The sequence below is a fragment of the Triturus cristatus genome, chromosome 3_1 (genome assembly GCF_964204655.1).
Source record: "Triturus cristatus chromosome 3_1, aTriCri1.1, whole genome shotgun sequence".
NCBI lineage: Eukaryota > Metazoa > Chordata > Amphibia > Caudata > Salamandridae > Triturus > Triturus cristatus.
In genome coordinates, this window is record NC_140583.1 from 739122698 (window position 1) to 739145345 (window position 22648).

General features: G+C 46.1%; 1 protein-coding gene across 1 annotated transcript in view; it reads left to right on the forward strand.

Moving 5' to 3' along the window:
• The window catches only part of LOC146860897 (uncharacterized), a 1545865-nt gene that overhangs the window by 1265321 nt on the left and 257896 nt on the right, over positions 1–22648 (forward strand). Inside the window, exons 29-30 of the mRNA XM_085646178.1 lie at positions 71–181; positions 6508–6587. Of these exons, the coding sequence (XP_085502304.1) occupies positions 71–181; positions 6508–6587 (191 nt within the window). The remainder of the gene's footprint in view (positions 1–70; positions 182–6507; positions 6588–22648) is intronic.

Below are 22648 nucleotides of genomic sequence, written 5' to 3' on the forward strand. Positions count from 1 at the left end.
CAACATCAATTTGCATTACATAACATTGAATGCATTGTATCTTTGATCAGCCCCTGCCATTACTTTGCAGCCACCCTATCCAGCTCCACAGAGCCAACGAAAATGACATCGAGCACGTATACTACTGTTGTTGTCACTTCCAAGACCTCAGCTACTGAGCACATTGATTCAGAAGTTCCAAGTAAGGCAGTCAATGTTTATATTTGTATATGTGTCAGAATAATGAGGTGATAAATATTGAGTATCAACGATATAAAATGCAGAATACTGAATACTACTATGTTATCAAGCTAAATGTGCAATTGTATTCCACATATATTGTTGCAGCTCGATATGAAAATCATAATATTCGTGTACCACTCTTTATTCATATCAGTTTCCACTGAACTGATTACCTTTCCTCTAGTGTAATATAAACACTGTGGGCTTCATGTAGGTAGCCTAATACCGGTCGGTAACGGCCGATTTTCGGTAATTATACCGTTACCGACCGGTATTTAGGCTTTTGCTATGTAGGGGGATCATTTCTGTATTCGGTAATTCCGAATACAGAAATGAGATGTAGGGGGAGTGTGTGGGTGTTGTCTGGAGTCGGTATTTACCACCAACTAATAGTTGGTGGTAAATTAAGAATGGATGTGTAAAAGCATTTTAAAGCGCTTAGAAGTGTGTAATGTGGCAGACATACATGCCCTTAGGGCATGTATGTGTGCCACATGTGCACACATGCAGGAATCAGGGGTGCAACAGGGTGTCAATGTGACACCCTGCCACCCTTGATTGTGTTCCCCCATTACCGAATCGGTATTTACCGATTCGGTAATGAGGCATACCTTCCCATTGATTCAATCAATGGGAAGGTATGCCTCATTACCGAATCGGTAAATACCGAATCGGTAATTACCGAATTACTACGAATTGGTAATTTTTACCGCAGGAATACCTACATAGCATTTACCACTTCATAAATACCGAATCGGTATGATTCGGTATTTATGAAGTGGTAAATGCCAGCCCACCTACATAAGGCCCTCTATGATTTGTTCATAGCTCTCAGTGGATTACTGCAAGTTCTGCATTGGCCTGAATGTCTTCAGCAGACTTCTTTGAATTTCAAAATGGTTAAGTTAATCTTTCATTCTTCTGAAATTGATGAAACATTTTGGTTTGTAACAGTATTTTTCATTTGAGACAGGTCACAAAAATTGTTGATGGGGCTGTGGCCATGTGAGTAGGTCTGCAGTGCTCCGAAGGTCCATTACTGATGATATGTATCTCTTGGTTTCTGTGCAATTTGTACCTTTAAAATTGCTGTTTTCTTCTAGATGCACCTGTTTAAATATTTCACCTGGTTTTCCCCCATACTGTTCTATGGCCTAGAGGTCAATCTACCCCCTTTTTCCAAGCTAAAAAAGCAAAACACACCCCAAAGCCTAACCAGAGTCTTTAAGAGACTGCTTAATCTGCTTTGTGGTTTAAATTGTGTTTGGAAAGTGTATGTGAAAACCAAAGGAAATGATGGACGGAGTGTTGAACATTGCAAGCACTCACCCCCAGTCAACTGATCTGGGTTTAATCCATCACCGTTCTTTAGCCCACTCTGCCACCCCAGTTCAGACATGGCCATATGCAAATCAGTCTGACTCTGTGCCTCATTGGAACAGTCCAGCCCGAACTGCCAAGCCAAGTCTTCCCTGGACCGGAAACAAGCTTCCTAGGACCGGTTTCTGGCATTTCAGCCGTCTTCAGCCAGGATTGCTTGAATCCAGTGGCAAAGTGAGCAAGGGACTCACATCTGAGCATTCCCTGCCAACTTATGGCGAACAAAGCGAAAACCAAAGGAAATGATGGACGGAGTGTTGAACATTGCAAGCACTCACCCCCAGTCAACTGATCTGGGTTTAATCCATCACCGTTCTTTAGCCCACTCTGCCACCCCAGTTCAGACATGGCCATATGCAAATCAGTCTGACCCTGTGCCTCATTGGAACAGTCCAGCCCGAACTGCCAAGCCAAGTCTTCCCTGGACCGGAAACAAGCTTCCTAGGACCGGTTTCTGGCATTTCAGCCGTCTTCAGCCAGGATTGCTTGAATCCAGTGGCAAAGTGAGCAAGGGACTCACGTCTGAGCATTCCCTGCCAACTTATGGCGAACAAAGCGAAAACCAAAGGAAATGATGGACGGAGTGTTGAAACATTGCAAGCACTCACCCCCAGTCAACTGATCTGGGTTTAATCCATCACCGTTCTTTAGCCCACTCTGCCACCCCAGTTCAGACATGGCCATATGCAAATCAGTCTGACCCTGTGCCTCATTGGAACAGTCCAGCCCGAACTGCCAAGCCAAGTCTTCCCTGGACCGGAAACAAGCTTCCTAGGACCGGTTTCTGGCATTTCAGCCGTCTTCAGCCAGGATTGCTTGAATCCAGTGGCAAAGTGAGCAAGGGACTCAAGTCTGAGCATTCCCTGCCAATTTATGGCGAACAAAGCGAAAACCAAAGGAAATGATGGACGGAGTGTTGAACATTGCAAGCACTCACCCCCAGTCAACTGATCTGGGTTTAATCCATCACCGTTCTTTAGCCCACTCTGCCACCCCAGTTCAGACATGGCCATATGCAAATCAGACTGACCCTGTGCCTCATTGGAACAGTCCAGCCCGAACTGCTAAGCCAAGTCTTCCCTGGACCGGAAACAAGCTTCCTAGGGCCGGTTTCTGGCATTTCAGCCGTCTTCAGCAAGGATTGCTTGAATCCAGTGGCAAAGTGAGCAAGGGACTCACGTCTGAGCATTCCCTGCCAACTTATGGCGAACAAAGCGAAAACCAAAGGAAATGATGGACGGAGTGTTGAACATTGCAAGCACTCACCCCCAGTCAACTGATCTGGGTTTAATCCATCACCGTTCTTTAGCCCACTCTGCCACCCCAGTTCAGACATGGCCATATGCAAATCAGTCTGACCCTGTGCCTCATTGGAACAGTCCAGCCCGAACTGCCAAGCCAAGTCTTCCCTGGACCGGAAACAAGCTTCCTAGGACCGGTTTCTGGCATTTCAGCCGTCTTCAGCCAGGATTGCTTGAATCCAGTGGCAAAGTGAGCAAGGGACTCACGTCTGAGCATTCCCTGCCAACTTATGGCGAACAAAGCGAAAACCAAAGGAAATGATGGACGGAGTGTTGAACATTGCAAGCACTCACCCCCAGTCAACTGATCTGGGTTTAATCCATCACCGTTCTTTAGCCCACTCTGCCACCCCAGTTCAGACATGGCCATATGCAAATCAGTCTGACCCTGTGCCTCATTGGAACAGTCCAGCCCGAACTGCCAAGCCAAGTCTTCCCTGGACCGGAAACAAGCTTCCTAGGACCGGTTTCTGGCATTTCAGCCGTCTTCAGCCAGGATTGCTTGAATCCAGTGGCAAAGTGAGCAAGGGACTCACGTCTGAGCATTCCCTGCCAACTTATGGCGAACAAAGCGAAAACCAAAGGAAATGATGGACGGAGTGTTGAACATTGCAAGCACTCACACCCAGTCAACTGATCTGGGTTTAATCCATCACCGTTCTTTAGCCCACTCTGCCACCCCAGTTCAGACATGGCCATATGCAAATCAGTCTGACCCTGTGCCTCATTGGAACAGTCCAGCCCGAACTGCCAAGCCAAGTCTTCCCTGGACCGGTAACAAGCTTCTTAGGACCGGTTTCTGGCATTTCAGCCGTCTTCAGCCAGGATTGCTTGAATCCAGTGGCAAAGTGAGCAAGGGACTCACGTCTGAGCATTCCCTGCCAACTTATGGCGAACAAAGCGAAAACCACTCTGTGTGGGAGGGTATGCTCAGACGTGAGTCCCTTGCTCATTGCACCATCAGGATTCAGGCAAGCCGGGCCGACGAAGGCTGTGATGCCAGAAACCGGTCCCTGGAAGCTTTTTTCCTTCCCAGTATAAGAATTGGCTTGGTAGTTTGGTTTGCCCTGTTCCCATCATGCACTGGGACAGGTACAGACTAATTTGCATGTAGCCAGGTTCTGAGCTGGGATGGGGCAGTGAGCTAAAAAACGGTGATGGATTAAAACCATGATCTCTTGACTTGGTAAGAGTATTCTGCATCATTCAGAAACTCTGTCCATCACCACCCTCTTTTTCCCAAATGGAAAGTGTATGTAGCACTTGCTGTTGGCTAGAAAAAGTAATTTGTTTAAGTGGCTTTAGACTTGGGCCTTACATGCACGGTTGAATAGGAACTACAAAGTGTGAATTGAGCCTTTCTGGCTCCATGAAGATTATGATTTCAAGAGCACCTCCCTGCCTCCTGCACACCAGCTTGTGTTTAAGATCACATGCTCCTTATTAAAGTTTCTTACTGGCTGTTGCATCTGTGCTCTGGCTGGCTCCTGGGACAAGGGTTTCCATTAGATGTAGGGATTAGGGTTTGAGTTCTGATAGGAATTTAGGTCTAGAGTTCTGATTGGTTCTGAGGGCTGGGGTTTCTAATGGACTTAGGGCTTAGGGATTGAATTCTGATTAGTTGATATGGCTAGGGTTCTGATTGGTTTGGTTAGGTCTAGGTTTCTAATTGACCAATGATCACTTGATCTAGGGCTATTTAAACTTAGGGCTCAGTGCGCCTCAGCTTGGGCGTCAAGGCTAATGGTGGAAAGGACAAGGACAGCTTCCTGTTTGGGCCTAGTAGGTCCAGGTCGAAACATGTCCAGAAATGCTGCGCCTTTTACAATTTTTACCAATTACCAGTCACCACCTAAACCCATCTACTTGGACAAACATAATACACATTTTCAGCAAATGCGCACTCCTCAGTTTCAACATACCAACAATATCGACTCTTCAATGTCTTCACAACCTCTGCAAAACCCCAATACACACCACACCTACCACATAATGGCACCTTCACTCTCATGCAAAATAACCCTGGGCGTAGTGGGTGTAGTGGGGCTACGTGGAGCAGCACGTATTGTGGTAAAATCTACACACACTCGCGCGCTCTGCGTAGCCCCACTACGCGCCACCCGCCCGGCGCCTGCCCGCCCTCATTTTAAAATACTTTAAAGAATAGAAAAAGTAAATAAAAGACCTTACCTGCAGTGCGGCGTCCCGGGGCTCCCTCTTCTTGCTTGCCGGTAACTTCTTCACACAAATGCGCATGCGCGGACGCCTGCGCATTCGCATTTCTCGCGATGACCACTATTCTTCAAGTGTAATCCAAGGACACAGCGGGGTACTTGACATTTCGTCAGTCTTGCCTTCGTCGGATGCTGTTTCCCATCAGAAGTCACCTCCTCCCTCATTTTGAATATACTAGAGAGCTCCCATTGGTGGGAGACCGGCTGGCCCTGCTGCAATCACAACAGCTGTAGTTTAATGTTCAATTACAGCTTCCAGCATGCACTAGATGGAGTTAGTGCAGCAGCAGGAACGGATACTGTTCATGTGAGCGCCGGGATTGCTCAGCAAAAGGGGGGCCATGTAGCAGCTGGTGACTCCAAAATTACCTGTGTCCAAAGCTCCCTCAAGTCCACAATGCCCGAGCCCTAAGAGTCAGAACAACCTGGGCCGTGAAGCGGAAGGGAATCAACCCGCCTCCCCGTGAAGTCACAGGCTGCCATTGACAGTGGCCACTTGCCTGTCTGTTCCCGAGGCGGTCCTTGGTTAATCAATACCTTGATAGAGTCCGTTTTTGCCAGCAAGACCCAGGATACTTGCAGAGCGGGTCCTTGTATCGCGCTCCTGGCAGACGCGAAAAATATCACCAGACGACCACGCTTGTTCAAAAGTAATCCAAGGAAACAGCCAGCTTCTGTTTTGCATCCTATGACACAAAGATTAAAGTTAGAAGGGGTCAAAAAGACAATTTGATCTTACTCAATGGCACTCCTACTGAAGCTGGTAGAGCGGGTGCTTCACTAAGCCCTTGTTCTAGTGCATAGAGGTATAACATACTTTGATGTCAATTTAGACCAAAAACTCCTGCGCCCTTTATCCCACAAAGGTGTTTTTTTGCTATGTCAAATCAATCACATACCTATCTTCAAAGAAAGAATCATGGGTACTATCAGTACATAGAGCTGAACTGAACTATTGTCTGTGTCGCACATAGTATGAAACAAGGCATCTGTTGTGCATATTTTCCTGTAGAGTATGTGGTTACTTGTTTTACATGAAGTACTGTGAGCTAGTATCTCACAATAAATTTGTATAATAGAAAATAACATGCATGCAGTTTTCATAAAGTGATATTTTCAGGATACTTGTTCAAGAATAAAATACTTTCAGGAGAAAATGTCTCAAAATGTCAATGTGAACCAGTCTCCCTTTGGCAAAATCATATGGAATTTCTTGCTATGCACAATTGCTATGTTATGCAAGAGTATGCCCATGTAATATTGCACTATGCTAACTGGGATTCATGGGATGCTTTATTTACAACATCAATTTGCATTATATAACATTGAATGCATTGTATCTCTGATCAGCCCTTGCCATTACTTTGCAGCCACCCTATCCAGCTCTACAGAGCCAACGACAATGACATCGAGCACGTATACTACTGTTGTTGTCACTTCCAAGACCTCAGCTACTGAGCACATTGATTCAGAAGGTCCAAGTAAGGCAGTCAATGTTTATATTTGTATATGTGTCAGAATAATGAGGTAATAAATATTGAGTATCAACAATATAAAATGCAGAAAACTGAATACTATTATGTTATCAAGCTAAATGTGTAATTGTATTTTTACTATTCTCAACTCCACATATATTGTTGCAGCTCGATATGAAAATCATAATATTGGTGTACCACTCTTTATTCACATCAGTTTCCACTGAACTGATTATCTTTCCTCTAGTGTAATATGAACACTGTATGATTTGTTCAAAGCTCTCAGTGGATTACTGCAAGTTCTGCATTGGCCTGACTGTCTTCAGCAGACTTCTTGTTTGAATTGCAAAATGGTTAAGTTAACCTTTCATTCTTCTGAAATTGATGAAACATGTTGTTTTGCAACAGTATTTTTCATTTGAGACAGGTCACAAAAATTGTTGATGGTGCCGTGGCCATGTGAGTAGCTCTGCAGTGCTCCGATGGTCCATGACTGATTATATGTATCTCTTGGTTTCTGTGCAATTTGTACCTTTAAAATTGCTGTTTTCTTCTAGATGCACCTGTTTAAATATTTCACCTGGCTTTCCCCCATACTGTTCTATGGCCTCTAGAGGTCAATCTAACCCCCTTTTCCAAGCTAAAAAAGCTAAACACACCCCAAAGCCTAACCAGAGTCTATAAGAGACTGCTTAATCTGCTTTGTGGTTTAATTGTGTTTGGAAAGTGTATGTAGCACTTGCTGTTGGTTAGAAAAAGTAATTTGTTTAAGTGCAAAAAAAGTAGTATTTTTAGTGGCTTTAGATTTGGGCCTTACATGCACGGTTGAATAGGAACTGCAAAGTGTGAATTGAGCCTTTCTGGCTCCATGAAGATTCTGACTTAAAAAGCCCCTCCCTGCCTCTTGCACATCAGCTTGTGTTTAAGATCACATGCTCCTTATTAAAATTTCTTACTGGCTGTTGCATCTGTGCTCTGGCTGGCTCCTGGGACAAGGGTTTCCATTGGATGTAGGGATTAGGGTTTGAGTTCCAATCGGCTTATAGGTCTAGAGTTCTGATTGGTTCTGAGGGCTGGGGTTTCTAATGGATTTAGAGCTTAGGGTTTGAGTTCTGATTAGTTGATATGGCTAGGGTTCTGATTGGTTTGGTTAGGTCTAGGTTTCTAATTGACCAATGGTCACTTGATCTAGGGCTATTTAACCTTAGGGCTCAGTGCGTCTCAGCTTGGGCGTCAAGACTAATGGTGGAAAGGATAAGGATAGCTGCCTGTTTCGGCTCAGTAGGTCCAGGTCGAAACATGTCCAGAAATGCTGCCCTTTTTACCATTTTTACCAATTACCAGTCACCACCTAAACCCATCTACTTCCACAAACATAATAGAAATGTTCAGCAAATGCGCACTCCTCAGTTTCAACAAACCAAACCTATCCACTCTTCAATGTCTTAACAACCTCTACAAAACCCCAATACACACCATACCTACCACATAATGGCACCTTCACTATCATGCAAAACCCTACCTGTTCTGTTTCACTATCAAATGCACACATCACTAGGGGTGTGCTGAATTTGCGTAGTCGCGCTTCGCAAAGCTCCGCAAAACGTTAGAAAATCTCCATGAGCACGCAAAAGTTTCGCGAACATGCAGAATTGCTTGTTCCACCCATTCGTGAGGCTTTTTTCTTGTTCGCGAACGCTGTTTGCATGCTCAGGGAGAAATATCTTGCGAACACGCATTTTGAAAGTGCAAACAAGTAAAAAATTACGTGGATCGCAGAATTTTTGGCAATTCCGCATTCTCAGCGAAACGCAAAATTACCAAAATTCCGCAAGCAGAACGGAATTTACCGCCCAGGCCTACACATCACCAACACAACACAAACCCACAATATACTTAACCTTAATCCCTAGAAGTTCATTCTTGCTTTGCATATTAAACACCAGCTCTACACTCCACTTACTCCTAACAGACCCTTTCCCACAGCACCAACCTTTACTCAACCCTCTCTCATAGCAACTCCATCAACTTTTTCCTCCTCTTTCTATTAAAAACACACAACCAAACAATACTTACACTTCACTACACCACACATATTACCTTTTATACTACAAAAATCTAACACAAACATTTATACCTCTGTCCATCCTCTCTGACACACCACATACGCTCTCCTCCAATGCTTATTACGAACCCCTATACCACTCATCTTCCTCTCAACAGCAGTAGTTTACTTTCAAATCCTTGACAGAAGTTCACCACATCAATATCTCATCTCACTACGCCACAAAAACAACTGACACAGTAGTACATCAAATGTCACACACACAACCTCATACTGTGTTCTGTCATAAAATAACAACACCCACTCCCACCATCATGACAGCACAAATAATGCAGATCCGAAAGCATCTTTACTCCCAAATCTTCTATCTTCATCAACACCCGCCACAAACACTGTAACACAACACTCATTCACTCAACCGAACAGACTATTTAAGTAAACAATCAAAAAAGTTTAAAAAGGTACTATTCAGACAGAATTCAAAATACTAAGGGCCTCATTACAATGTCGGTCAGAAAGCATTGCGACCGACTCCTTGTCGGAATCGTTTACGACCGACTCGGGTTTGGGGAGTCCAACCGACCGATTACAAATGTTCCGAACACCATTCAGTCGGACTCCCATGTGTTCTAACTGACGACACAGACTCCCATTGAATAAAGGAGTGGGTGCGAATAACCTTGCACCCTGTGGCGGGTAGTCCATGGTGCCTGCCACATTGTGCGTGGTTGCATAGAGGGGTCCTATGGGTACCCCCACAGGCCGCAACTGGAGGCCTCTGGGTGAAGGGGAGCCTGCTATGGGCCCTCAAAATCAGTTTCCGACAGCCGCTCTGTGTCAGACAAACTGATTTGGAAAGCCTGTCAGAATCCGACATTACAATCATTTGGTCGGAAACGCGGTCCATAGAGCTGTACACTTTGGACTCGGAGACTCGGAGTCTCCAAATGCCGGTCGGAACTGAGTCGGACAGACTGAACGGTTACCTTCGATCGTAATCGGTCGGTTAGAATTGTTTCCAAATAATCGGAAACATGGGTTCCGACTCGAGTTAGGAAAGTCCGATTGCCGTTCGGAGCCTTTCCGACCGACATCGTAATAAGGCCCTAAATGTGCAAATTATGAATTTTATAAAATACTCACAGAATTTCTTAAATCCTAAATGCACATAAGGAATCCATCTCATGACTTAAGAATTTACTAGCAAACTGGCAAGTCATTACACAACCAAAGCAGACATGTTGGACTCCTAATTAAAAAAACCACCAGCACCAACCTATTTCCAACTATCCCCTGGTAGGGTAGGGTAGGCTATCACACCCTCTGCGTTCTGTAAAACAACTATATAAAAGGGAAATTATGGCCCTGGTCAAAGCAAGCAGGCTAGCCAGCTACCCTTTTGACACTTACCCACCACAAATGATCAAAAACATTCTTTTAAGTACCTCCTTTGCAGCACAAGTAAGATAAATCATCAACAAGTATTTACCTACAGGAATCTTTCCAGATGACTTAAAAAAAGGCATACATGCGCCCATTTTTAAAGAAAACTATTGTGGACCTGCTTGACCCAAAACAACTACCAACCTATTACAAATACCTTTCCTTAGCAAACTGGTAGGAAGAGCAGCATGCGCCCATATGTGACAATTCATTGAAGATAACTCCATACTTTCCTACTTCCAAACAAAATTCCATCCAAGAAGAGGCACCAAATCTGCCATCATCCCATCTGGGATGACCTTAAAAAATACGATAGACCAGAACAAGGTCACTGCACTACTTCTTTTGGATCTTTCAGCTGCCTTGCACACAGTTGGCTATGTCACTCTAATCCAAATACTCTACAAAGCCAGCAGAGAGGGGACTGTTCTCAACTGAATCACATTTTACTTTCAAAACAGGACAAATGTCATCCATACTCACCCTCTCTCATCCAAACCATACCTTACAAACACAAGGGTCCCTCCAGGCTCCATCATCTCAGCCATGCTTTTCAATACCTGTCCTACTTTCATTGCAAGCAAAGATCAATAATTATTAGCTCACATGCTATAGATGACAAACAAATGCGTCTTAAATTGGAAAGTCACAAAGACATTGGAAACTCAAAAATCTTCAGTTGCTTTAGTCATTGATCAGAGAAGACATGCAGCCACCTCAAATTGAATGCTTCCAAAAGCAGAAATACTCACATATGCCGATTGGAAAAATAATGACCCACTCTGCACCTGTCTTATTGATCTGGGACAAACTTCTAACGTATCTTAGGAAGTAAGAAACCTTGTAATTACCATGTACTTCAAATTATCAATGAAAGCCCAAGTGAACACATTAGCAAGATCAAGCTTCATTACTATGAAAACTCTTTGACACATTTTTCCTAACCTAGGAATTCCACACAATGTCCAAGCTACTATCTCTCTTGAACTTTTTTATCAGGAATAAAATCAAGATTGGCACCTCTCCTCAAAACCCCAACATGAAAAAAATCCATGGGTTGTACATCTATCTGTTCAAGCAGCCAAACTATGGAATTCATTATCCCGAAACATAGGAGCTACAGATAACATTCTTATCTTTAGGACACTCCTCAAGAGTTGGCTCTTTCCTACTTTCCTACATGACCACCACCCTCTAACACAAATGTACGGCAAATGCCCGTGCATGTAAATATGGCAAATTTAAGTATATGTAAGTAATTATATATGTGCATTTCTCTTGTACAAAAAGTCATACTACTTATGGTTTAAAAAAAGATATAAACACACAAATGTTTTTTATATATATATCTATATATATCTGATGCTCAAATTCTCCTCCAACTCCTGGTAATACCAAGGAAGACAGCACTCTCGGGGGCCGGTTCTGAAATTTTATTCGTCAGAACACTCGCACAAGCAAACAGACGCATTTCGGCAACGGCCTTCTTCTATGTTTACCATATGCGCCGGGGTTCATGCAATATAAACAGTGTCACTTCCCATAACAACAGAAACAAGGGACTATTGCGTTATCGCGATCAGTCGTCCCAAAGCAAAATCCATCAGCGCCATTTTGTAATGTCCTCGTGAATAAATAAACACCTTAGGACCTACTTGAAATCACCACTTTGCTCAGTTACTTTTGTCTTGATCATGTACTGAGTAATCCCCGAGGGGGTGACAGGATTTTAAGGTTGAGGAGGCTGGAGTCACGATTTATAATCAATTTGAACGTCATTGTGGTGTGGGAGCACCCCCGCATATGTGAAGCACCCGCCTGCGAGTGCACCGCTCTGGTGCTTTTGAGCGACAATCTATATATATATATATATATATATATATATATATATTCACTGAAAAAAACATAGGTTTCAGGGCTGTTATAGTTAGCTGGACATTTCCCTCATACAAAACCCTAGAAATTCCCCTGTTATAGTTAGTTCAGCTAACTATAACTCGCGCCCCCGCAATGCACTGCTGATGACGTCACATATTACATCACTCATGACATGGTCAGTGACATCACTGATGACACCACTGATGACATCTCAAATGACATCACTGATGACGTCATCTATGTGATAAATTAGTGCATCTTCTCACACCCTAATATAACCTTTGATACACTGACTCAAAATTTCAAACGGCCATTTTGACAACCATAGATACTCCAATACCAATAACTACACACCAACTCATTGACTTTTAGGTCTACATACATGTCCACTCACTCACCTGGACAGTCACTCATACTTGCAGTCACTCTGTGCATTTATACACCTATATAGACACTCACACACCGCCAATCATCCATTGAGGTACTGACACATCTAATCAGTCATGCAAATATTTAATCACAGTCCAATTTACTCACCTATACAGTTAAACACACTCAAGTTCACTTACTCATAAAAATACTAACAAATTCTGTGTCTTCCTGCAGAAAAACAGCACATGACACAGATATCCTTGCACTATGGCACATACAGCCACTCCCAAAATCACAAACTCACATATAGATAGTTATATACTCTTACACACATATACACTGCGTTTCACATATGTAGTTACTGACACATGTACAATTGAGATATACATTCAATCACTAACACACCCAAACATACACTCACCCAACCATACAGTCCATCACAGATGCACTCTTAAAACCATGCACCCACTGAATCACCCACTCACACATCTAGTCACAGAGTCACACCCACCCTACCCACACAAACACTCAGACACCCATACAGATACTCAGACAACCAATCAATAACCCATATAGACATTCATATAGCTATTCACAAAACCATGCAGCCACTTATACACCAACACACAGACACATACAGACATTCACACAGTTTAGTCACTAGTCTTCAGTAAGATACATTTAATGACTCACTTATAGAGTCAGTTACGCACCCAGAAAATCATCCATTAACACACTTGTACACCCACTTATTTTTCAACAGGCCTTTCCCTATATATATTAAACATATTAAAACTGTTCAGAAACACATACTCAATGGATGATGTCATCAGTGATGTCATCAGTGATGTCATTTGAGATGTCATCAGTGATGTCACTGACGGGGCGTGGTCTGGACGCCGATCGGGATGGTGGCGTGAGCCTGTAGCTCCGTGCCTGATCCCGTTGTTTATCCTGTTTGCCCTCGACCTCACACCGCTGGTGGGGCGGGCTTGCTGCACGGAGCACCAGGGCTGCGGAGGAGAGGGACGGTGAGACCCTGTGTGGCCAGGGGGAGTGCCGGGGCCCAAGCATGGCTAGCTGCGGTGCGGGGCTCTGCTGCCAAGATGGCAGCCGTCCCGAACGATCGGAGCTTCGCTGGAGAGGAGCGACGGCTAGCGACTGAGATGCAGGGCAGAGCACACCCTGCTGAATGAAGCGGTGCGAGTTCCCCGCCGTACGTGCCCCCACAGCCGCGACCTTGGTGAGCGGAGCTTTTAGCGGCAGCGGACAAAAGCGACTGCGGCGCCCCTCCCCCATTGTCGAGAGTGGTGGCCTTGGGCGCCGGGCCCCGTTGCTGGACTACGAGTGGGGAAGTCGGAGGATACCAGGACTCGGACGGCGCTGAGCTGCGGACGCCGCACGCAGGTGCCCGCCGCGGATGGAGGCGGTGAGAAGAGGGCTGGACGCTGTGCCCGGTCTTGGGGCTGCTTGTGGGCCCCTGGTGATGTTCCTCCTGTGAGGCGGAGCCCTGAGTAGTGGAGGACCGGACGAGAGGGGCTGCTGAGCCACGGGGGGAGCGTACCTCGGCCTGACCCTGGGACTTGCAGGAGACCTGTGGGATTGGTGCTCGGCGGCTGGGCGCTGTCGTCGCTGGCCCGACGGGGCATTGGACGCCCTGGAATCGAGGAGTGCTGGGAGCAGGCGCGCCACCCAGCAGAGGGCCCTTCTGAAGTACAGCATTGGCTTCCCCAGGTTGGTAGAGCTGGGGCTCCCCCGACGTGGACCTGCGACCGGGGTGAGTCTGCTTGGCAGGCGCCGCTGACCTGGGCGGTCGGGGGGTTGAGCGCTGCCCCACCCGGACAGGGAGAAATAGGGCAGTGGAAGGCCAGCTTGCTGCGGGATCGGGGAGTACGGACTGACCGGCACTGACCCCTGGAGGGGGTGGCCGCGGCCCGAGGGAGACACGGAGGTTGCGGTGCGGGCGCCGGACACGGGGCCCTCTCTTCTGAGGCTGAACGTTGGAACCAGGAGGTTTTCCGGAGGTGACCCTGTCCTGGTGCTCACACAGGGCAAGATGGCCGCTCCGAGGGCTGGGCCGCAGCTGACTTGCGGGCGCAGCGACGCGATGGGGCCGGCCGCGGCTGGCGGGGACCCAAGTGACGCGGAAGGAGCAGCGCAGGAACGTCGCCTGAATAAACGGCTGGATAGCATACTTGAGGCGATCACTGCGACCAAGGAGGCCTTGCGTCACGACATAGCACAAGTTGCCACTGAACTGGGTCTCTTGAGGGCGGATCATGCTAAACTTACAGACAGGGTGAAGGACAATGAGTTACTGCTTCAGGAGCTCAAACCTGCAGTGGTGACTGCAGAACACAAACGCGCTGATATCCTGGGCCGCCTGGCGACGCTGGAGAAGCGGGCGGAGGACGCCGAAAGTCGTAATCGGAGGAACAACGTGAGGGTAGTGGGCCTGCCGGAACACGTTGAAGGGGATGATGCGGTGGCCTATATGGAGAACTGGTTTAAAACAATCGTGGCCCCGGAGGGTCTCTCCCCCTTTTTCTCCCTGGAAAGAGCACATAGGGTCCCGGTCCGCCCGCCCGCGCAGGGCCGCCCTCCACGACCGATGGTGGCCAGGTTATTGCATTATAAGGACAGAGATCTATTGATACAGAGGGCGCGCTCGGAGGGTCCGTTCCGGGTGGAGAATAGCTCGGTCACGGTGTTCCCCGATTATACGCAAGAGGTTCAGAGAAATAGGGCTTCTTTTCTGGCGGTGAAAAAAGAACTGAGGACCGAGGGCATACAATATTCGTTGCTTTTCCCAGCGAGGCTGCAAGTGATCTTGGGTGATAAGACTCAATTCTTTCAGACCCCTGAGGAGGCGTGGTCATGGCTTGAGATGTATCGTGCTGGAACGGACCGCAAAGGGAATGGTGAGAAAGAGAGACAGAAGCCGATCCAAGCAGATGGCTAGAAATAAAACGCAGGGAGTGGATGGCCTGCCGGTAGAATTTTACGCGCAGTATGTAGAGGTGTTGGCGCCCCGGCTCTTGTTGGTCTACGCGGAGGCCTTAACGCTTGGGCGTCTACCCCAGTCGATGAGGGAGGCATTGGTGGTGCCGCTGCTGAAGCCTGTCAAGGAGGCCTCCGATGTGACGTCGTATAGACCGTTGTCTATGCTGACGGTGGATTACAAAATACTAAGTCGTATCCTGGCCACTAGATTGCTGCCACATATGACAAAGTTGGTTCATGGGGACCAAGCCGGCTTTATTCCTACCAGGAGCACATCCATAAATGTTCGCCGCCTGGTTAACTTAATGGATAGCGTTTGGGACCTGGATCAGAAACCGGCAGTGTTAGCTGTGGATATCGAAAAGGCTTTCGACAGTCTCGAGTGGGGGTACCTCTATGAGGTCCTAGTGAAATTTGGCCTGGGAGAGGGCTTTGGGCGTTGGACGAGGGTCCTCTATTCCGAGGCTACTGCTAGGGTCCGACTGGGATCTGTCATATCCTTAGAGTATCCGGTGCGCAGGGGGACGAGACAAGGTTGCTCGCTGTCTCCCCTGCTGTTTGCCTTAGCGATGGAACCTTTGGCAGCACGGGCGAGGACGGGGAGGATGTACGGTGGGATTTGCTGTGGTGCCACAACCCATCATATATCATTGTATGCTGATGACCTCTTACTGTATCTGGAAAACACAGAAGAGGCCCTGGTGGGGGCTGTGGGGATGCTGTCGGGCTTTGGTAGGCTGTCGGGCCTCCGGGTAAATTGGACAAAAACTTGTGTTTTCCCGCTGCGGGCGGACACGCCGTATCCTCCTCTGACGGTGGATGTGGTCTGGGAGGCTACATGCTTCACTTATCTGGGGGTCCGAATCTATCATGACGTCGCAAACTTGCTAGACGGTAATATAGGGCGTAGCATAAGGGCCCTGAAGGGGTGTATGACCTTTTGGGCCTCCCTTCCGTTATCAGTGCAGGGCTGGGTCACATTGTTAAAGATGGTGGCTCTGCCTCGACTGCTCTATTATTTCCACACCCTGCCAATTTGGGTCCCACAGCGGATCTTCAAAGATCTGAGGATGTTGGTCATCTGTTTCCTATGGGGGACAGGACGTCGTAGGGTGGCCCTGACGACTCTGATGAGGCCAAAAATCGAAGGAGGGTTGGCGGTCCCAGATTTTGAATTATATTACCTGGCGGCACAGCTCCAAGTTTTGACACAGAACATTGCCAGAGTGTTTAGAGGCCCGGAACAAGGGAGGGGGACCGGCATCCAGAGACATGTCTTATCGTATATAGTAATGCAACAGAAATTGGACCTGGGAGGCTTGTCTATAGAGGAGAGAACTCTTCAGCTGTGCTGGCGCAGGAGCATGAAGAGAGCGAAGGCAGGGTGCCCGTATGCTCCGGAGATCCCTTTGGGGATGCTGACGGCGTTACCGCATGGAGGCGACTGGTCCCCGTTGGCAGAGTGGGAGGAGTTGGGGCTGCACATGGTGGGGGACCTCTATGTCAACGGGGTGCTTGCCCCCTTCGGGGAATTGCAGGCGCAGTTTGGCCTCCCGGATGGGAGTTACCTCCTGCATGCGGCGGTTATTGCGGCGATACAAAAGCATTGGAGGGGAGGGCTGATGGAACCTACCGCAAATGCGGCCTGCCAGTACGTGGTGATGGCGGCGGGAACGCTTAAGGCGGTGACCTGCCTCCACTCTCGAATGCTACAGGAGGGGTTAGAGCCGCTCACAGCGTTGAAGGAGACGTGGGAGGAAAGCATAGGCAAACCCATTCCGGACACGATCTGGAGCCATATTCTGCGCAGAACGTGGAAGGGTAGCAGGAATGCCCGCTTTCAGCAGGTCCATTTCTTCCTCCTACATAGGGCATATATGACGCCGGGAAGGATTAGACGATACTTTCAGGTGCAGGAGGCGGCGTGCCCGAGATGCCTAGCGCTTGGGGCCGAGCTGGACCACCTGCTATGGGGGTGCCCGAAGCTGGGGTCGTATTGGGCGGAGGTGGGAGAGCTTTTGAACACGGTCACGGACCGGGAGGTAGAATTCGACATGGCGGCATGTCTCCTGCTCTGGTTCCCTCACACGGCAAAGACAAAGGTGACGAGCAAGTTTATTGATCTAGGCCTTATGTTGGCCCAGAGGGAAATCACATGGCACTGGAAGTCCCGGGAGGGTCCCTCGGTTAGGAGATGGACGGCTGAGCTGGTGAAATGGTCTGGCTGTGAGAGTGTGCTCAGAAGGCGACAGGCTGTCAAGACAGGAAATGAGAAGGGATTGGAGTGGACGAGGGCTTGGGAGATGATAGTTCAGGCTCTGCAAGACTACCTACTGGAGGGTGCGGAGCACGACCATTCGGAAGGCGGGGTTCCTGGAGGCGTGAGAGACCACATGCCAAACCTGATCATTAGCGAACCATAGCGTCAGATCCCACAAGTATAACCCACGGCAGCAGCAGTTGGGGGGGCGGGAGGGGTGGGGGGGAGTTCATGGGGTATAGTGGTAGGGATGTTACGAGCGCGGGCAGACCGGCTCTCTGACCAAGGCCTAGAAGGGGGTGGGGTCTCAGAGCAGCTTTCTTTAGGTGCTGTTACTATGATGTTGAGTAGTCTGCAGGCACTGCGCTCCCGGGAGGGAGCTAAGGTGGATCGGTACAATGGGCAAGGATACCACCGGTACAGCCGACTCTGAGTGGCTGACCGTATTTGGCGGCGTTTGTGGGGAGGGAGTTGGTTGGGTGTAAAAGCGGATACTACATTGCGATGTTGACCTGTTGCTTTTGTGAGCTGCGCGCCTAGATATCTGAGTCACTGTGTTGGTACGCCGCCCGGCCCCCGGGTTGTGGGCTGAATGGCTGTGTGCATTGTACTACTGGCAGCTGAGCTTTGTGAAGCCGAGCATGTACAGGTTGACTTACTGGATGCCTTGTTTATAACTCTGCAATAAAAATATGTTTACAAAAAAAAATAAAAAATCAGTGATGTCACTGACCATGTCATGAGTGATGTAATATGTGACGTCATCAGCAGTGCATCGCGGGGGCGCGAGTTATAGTTAGCTGAACTAACTATAACAGGGGAATTTCTATGGTTTTGTACGAGGGAAATGTCCAGCTAACTACAGCACCCCTGAAACCTATGTTTTTTTCAGTGAATTTCTAAGGTTTTTTAAATGCAAATTCCTAACTATAACGCCCCTGAAACCTTTGGTTTTTTCAGTGAATTTCAAAGGTTTTTTAAATGCCAATTCCTAACTATAACGTGCTTGAAACCTATGTTTTTTTCAGTGAATTTCAAAGGTTTTTTAAATGCTAATTCTATCTATAACTTATCTCTAAAGATATCATGAAAAGCATTCTTTTTTAAAAGTAGGGTGCACATTAGTTTTGTGGAAAAGCATCTTTGCGACTGGTTAAGAAAAAGCAGTTTCCACGTGGAGTACATATCATAGGATAAAATTTGCTCAGCTCAACCACAACTGCTACTTTCATTTGAAAGGCACTGTTCGAACTTAAAACAATCGTCAACTTTTAACCTGCACGTGTCGTTAAATGTTCAAGAAAATGTTACAAAGAAATATCGTAAAGTTTTAAAAAATTGATGAACTTTTAACCTGCACGTATTGTAGAATGTTCTAGCAAGTGTGTTGATAGAATACGTTGCACTTCTGACTTCTATGTGTTGTTGAATATTCAAAAAAACGGTTCATATGGAAAATTAAAAAGAAACCAATAGAGAAGTTTTGAAACCAAAAAGAATCACGGAACTATTTTAATTTATTCTTTACATGTATTTATGTGTGCAGCAACAAAATTATAGACACAACAGCACTAGGAAGAGGAAGAAGCAGGGAGTGGGGGGACGGGGGGAGATGAGCAGAATGGCACACATGCAAAATTAAGTACAGCACAAGTATAGACAAACAATGGCCAAAATGAAACACACTAACAAGGAGCACAAGTCACACAACCCGCCAACATCACACCACTGCACGAGCATAGAAGTGAAAACCATGCTGTATTCATACAGGATGTGTACAAAGGCCAGTCGTTGGTGTTGTGGGATATCTGCGACCGTGGTCATCATGGACGAGATGCCCAGCATGTGCCACATGGTCGAGTTCACTGTGTGTTATGCTGCCAAACGGCTGCTCCTCCCTCCCACGAGCCCCCACACTTTTGTACAGTGCGCTATTGTATCTTGTGCACTCGTACGGCACAACATTGTAATGCCTATTTGCACATGTCCTGCTACATTCCAACTACAACATCACTGTACCGTTTGGTGGTGGTGCATGCCACTTTACAACATCGACTGCTGCGGCTCTTGAAACAGGCCACACCAGAACACAGAGACACACTTACTTCACTTCCTGTACACGGACATGTCCGAGACACCCCGTTCCCCTTGCCGGATAGGCACACCCCTCCACTGACCTGTGAACCCCAGACCAGCACACGCCAGTTGTGTATGCAGGAGGATGCATGCATAGCTACACATCCAGGCTCACTGCCAACACTGAGGTGACAGCACACTGTGATGTTGCAGGGCTCATGCCGATCATACTAAGACAATGACCACAGGGACACACTTACTAAGATGTGGGTTTGGGAGGCATTGGCGGTCCTGGAGTTGTTGAGATAAGTCTTCTGGCCCTCATGGGTATCCCTGTATCATGCTCATTGACTCTATGGCACCTGTGGGTGTTCTGGTGTGGTTCTTGGCTGTGTTCCCTTTCATGGTGCAGGTAGTTGTCCTGCTTAACACCAGCAGAGAGCAGGTGTAAAATCCCTGGTGCTAACGTGTCTTATCGCCGGAATTTGTTTCGCATTGCAATTGGTGTGAAAGTTTTGATTTGATTTTTTTCATGTGCAGAACAATATACAAACTGAGCAGTGTATCTCGTCAAGATCCAGCACCTGCCGCACTATTCCCAATCAATATAAATACAATGAGATTTCTTAATAGATTTTGTGTGTACACTGTAAGTGCAGCCAATACCTCAGTGCAATACAATACAGGATTTTAGTATTTAGAATAAATCGGAAAGGTGCACCTCGTGTCTTTTTGCACAGGAACGGCTACTCGCCATTTCATTATCAGCACTTTAACTCTAACACACTATTCAGAAGTTGGTGCAAACTGCAGATATCACCAGTATTCCAGCGATAAGTGCCCCAAAATTTAACACCATGGTGGACTCCATCAAATAACAGTAATAAGAACATGAAAGAGTCACACAGCAGTTAAGAGAACAAACAAAAACATTATTAATTTTATTTTCAAACTTTATTTTTTATAATAATAAATATATAAACGATAAACTATTTTCAAACTTTATTTTTTTATTAACATGAATATAAACAATAAACTAATAAACAAAATGTAACAACAATAATACAAAACAACAAGGTGGAACACTCCTGTGGGAACCACGGATGTCAACAACAGACCTGGAAAATCAGAAAGATTGTTAAAAAAAAACAACATGGTATTCTCAACAAAATACCACAAGAAACAAATCACAGATATATAAAATGCATACAGCTAACAAAATTTTATAAGTTTAACTTACAAAAACTGTAAATGTTGCTGCTTTAAAATATTTACCGAATCTGAGGAAATTTTTTTGCAGAAGGCACCACGCCCACAACGTTTTTCTTCAGTGGTGAGGAAATTTTTTACTTTTTCCAAGGGGCAAACAAAGACCAATGCCACCTTCGTCACTCGCAAGATTTGCCAAAGAGTTCTGTTACGAGGGGATCCTAACAAAAAATACTCGTGCGGCACAGCAAGAATGATGAAACACCTAAGGACCCTTCATCCAAACAATCTTGCACGAGAAGAGTGCAAACAGATGAGAAACACTCCTGTTCTGTATCTGTAAAAAAGAATCACAAATAAATGTATATTAATAACTTTCAAATTTATACTATTCCATTACTGTACAAACACATTTTATATAAAAACTGACTAAGAAACTATAGCCCTGAACCACAAGTGTGACGATCGTTAAAACACTACATGCATAGTGCATACTATTTTGAAGCAGTTCATGCCCTAAAGCCTACCTCACTAAAAGACTACATGCTAACTGACTAAATGATTACAGTACTATAGGAGACACACTGGGTGAGTGACAGGGTGTTTGCTAGAAGAGTATGAATACTAACTAGGGAATTGAAGGTGTGAAACACAACTGTGTAGGTGATTAGAGGACTGCATCCATACTGCATAGGCATTTAAAGCAGTCCATTTGCTAAGGCCTGGCTCACTGCATGACTACTTGGGTAGTGACTGAATGATTAGAGTACAGCAAGGAGAGTGCCTAGGTGAATTTATAAGTGCTAGGCTTTTCGCACACTTGGTACTGAATGGGTCACAAGAGGAGTGCAAAGGCAGTGACAAGTGCTGGACTGTATGGATACTGACTAGGACATTGAAAGTGTGAAAGACAAGTGTGTAGATGGTTAGAGGACTGCATGCATAGTGGATAGGGGTTTGAAGAAGTCCATATGCTAAGACCTGGCTCAGTGCATGAATACTTAGGCAGTGACTGAATCATTAGAGTACTGGAAAGAGAGTGTCTTGGTGAATTTATAAGTGTTTGGCTTTCAGCACAGTAAATGGATTAGTACATGCTGTTGAATGGGTCTCTAGAGAACTGCAAAGGAAGTGACAGGATGTTTCCTGGAAGTGTATGGATACTGACTAGGGAATTGAAGGTGTAAAAGACAAGTGTATAGTATGTTAGAACACTACATGCATACTGCATAGACATTTGAAGCAATATATTTGGCACTTAGAAACTGACTAAATAATCAGACTACTTCTAGGACAGTGCTTAGGTAAAACTTTTAAATTTTCAGTTCTGCCAAAGTGAACAGAATAGTACATGGTAATGCACCTTAGTGTCAAACCCTGACTCATTTTATCAATGCATAAGCAAAGACTAGCTTCTAATGCTACTAAATCTTGACAACATGAGAGGTTTTAAATTAGTTATCTGTCAGCAAATACACGATGTTACCAAATGCTTCTCTCACAGTGGTTCTCAAATGCACACAGACTCACAGTGTGATTCTAGACAACAACCACTATACCTAGGAGTTTACCAAAAATCATTCACTACTGTGGAAGTGGTAAGGGAACTGCACACAATCTTCATATTTCAGGACTGCACTTTTATGTCAAAGCCTGACTCATATAATCAAAGCATAAGCAAAGACTAGCTTCTAATGCTACTAAAACTTCACAACATGACAGGTTTTAAA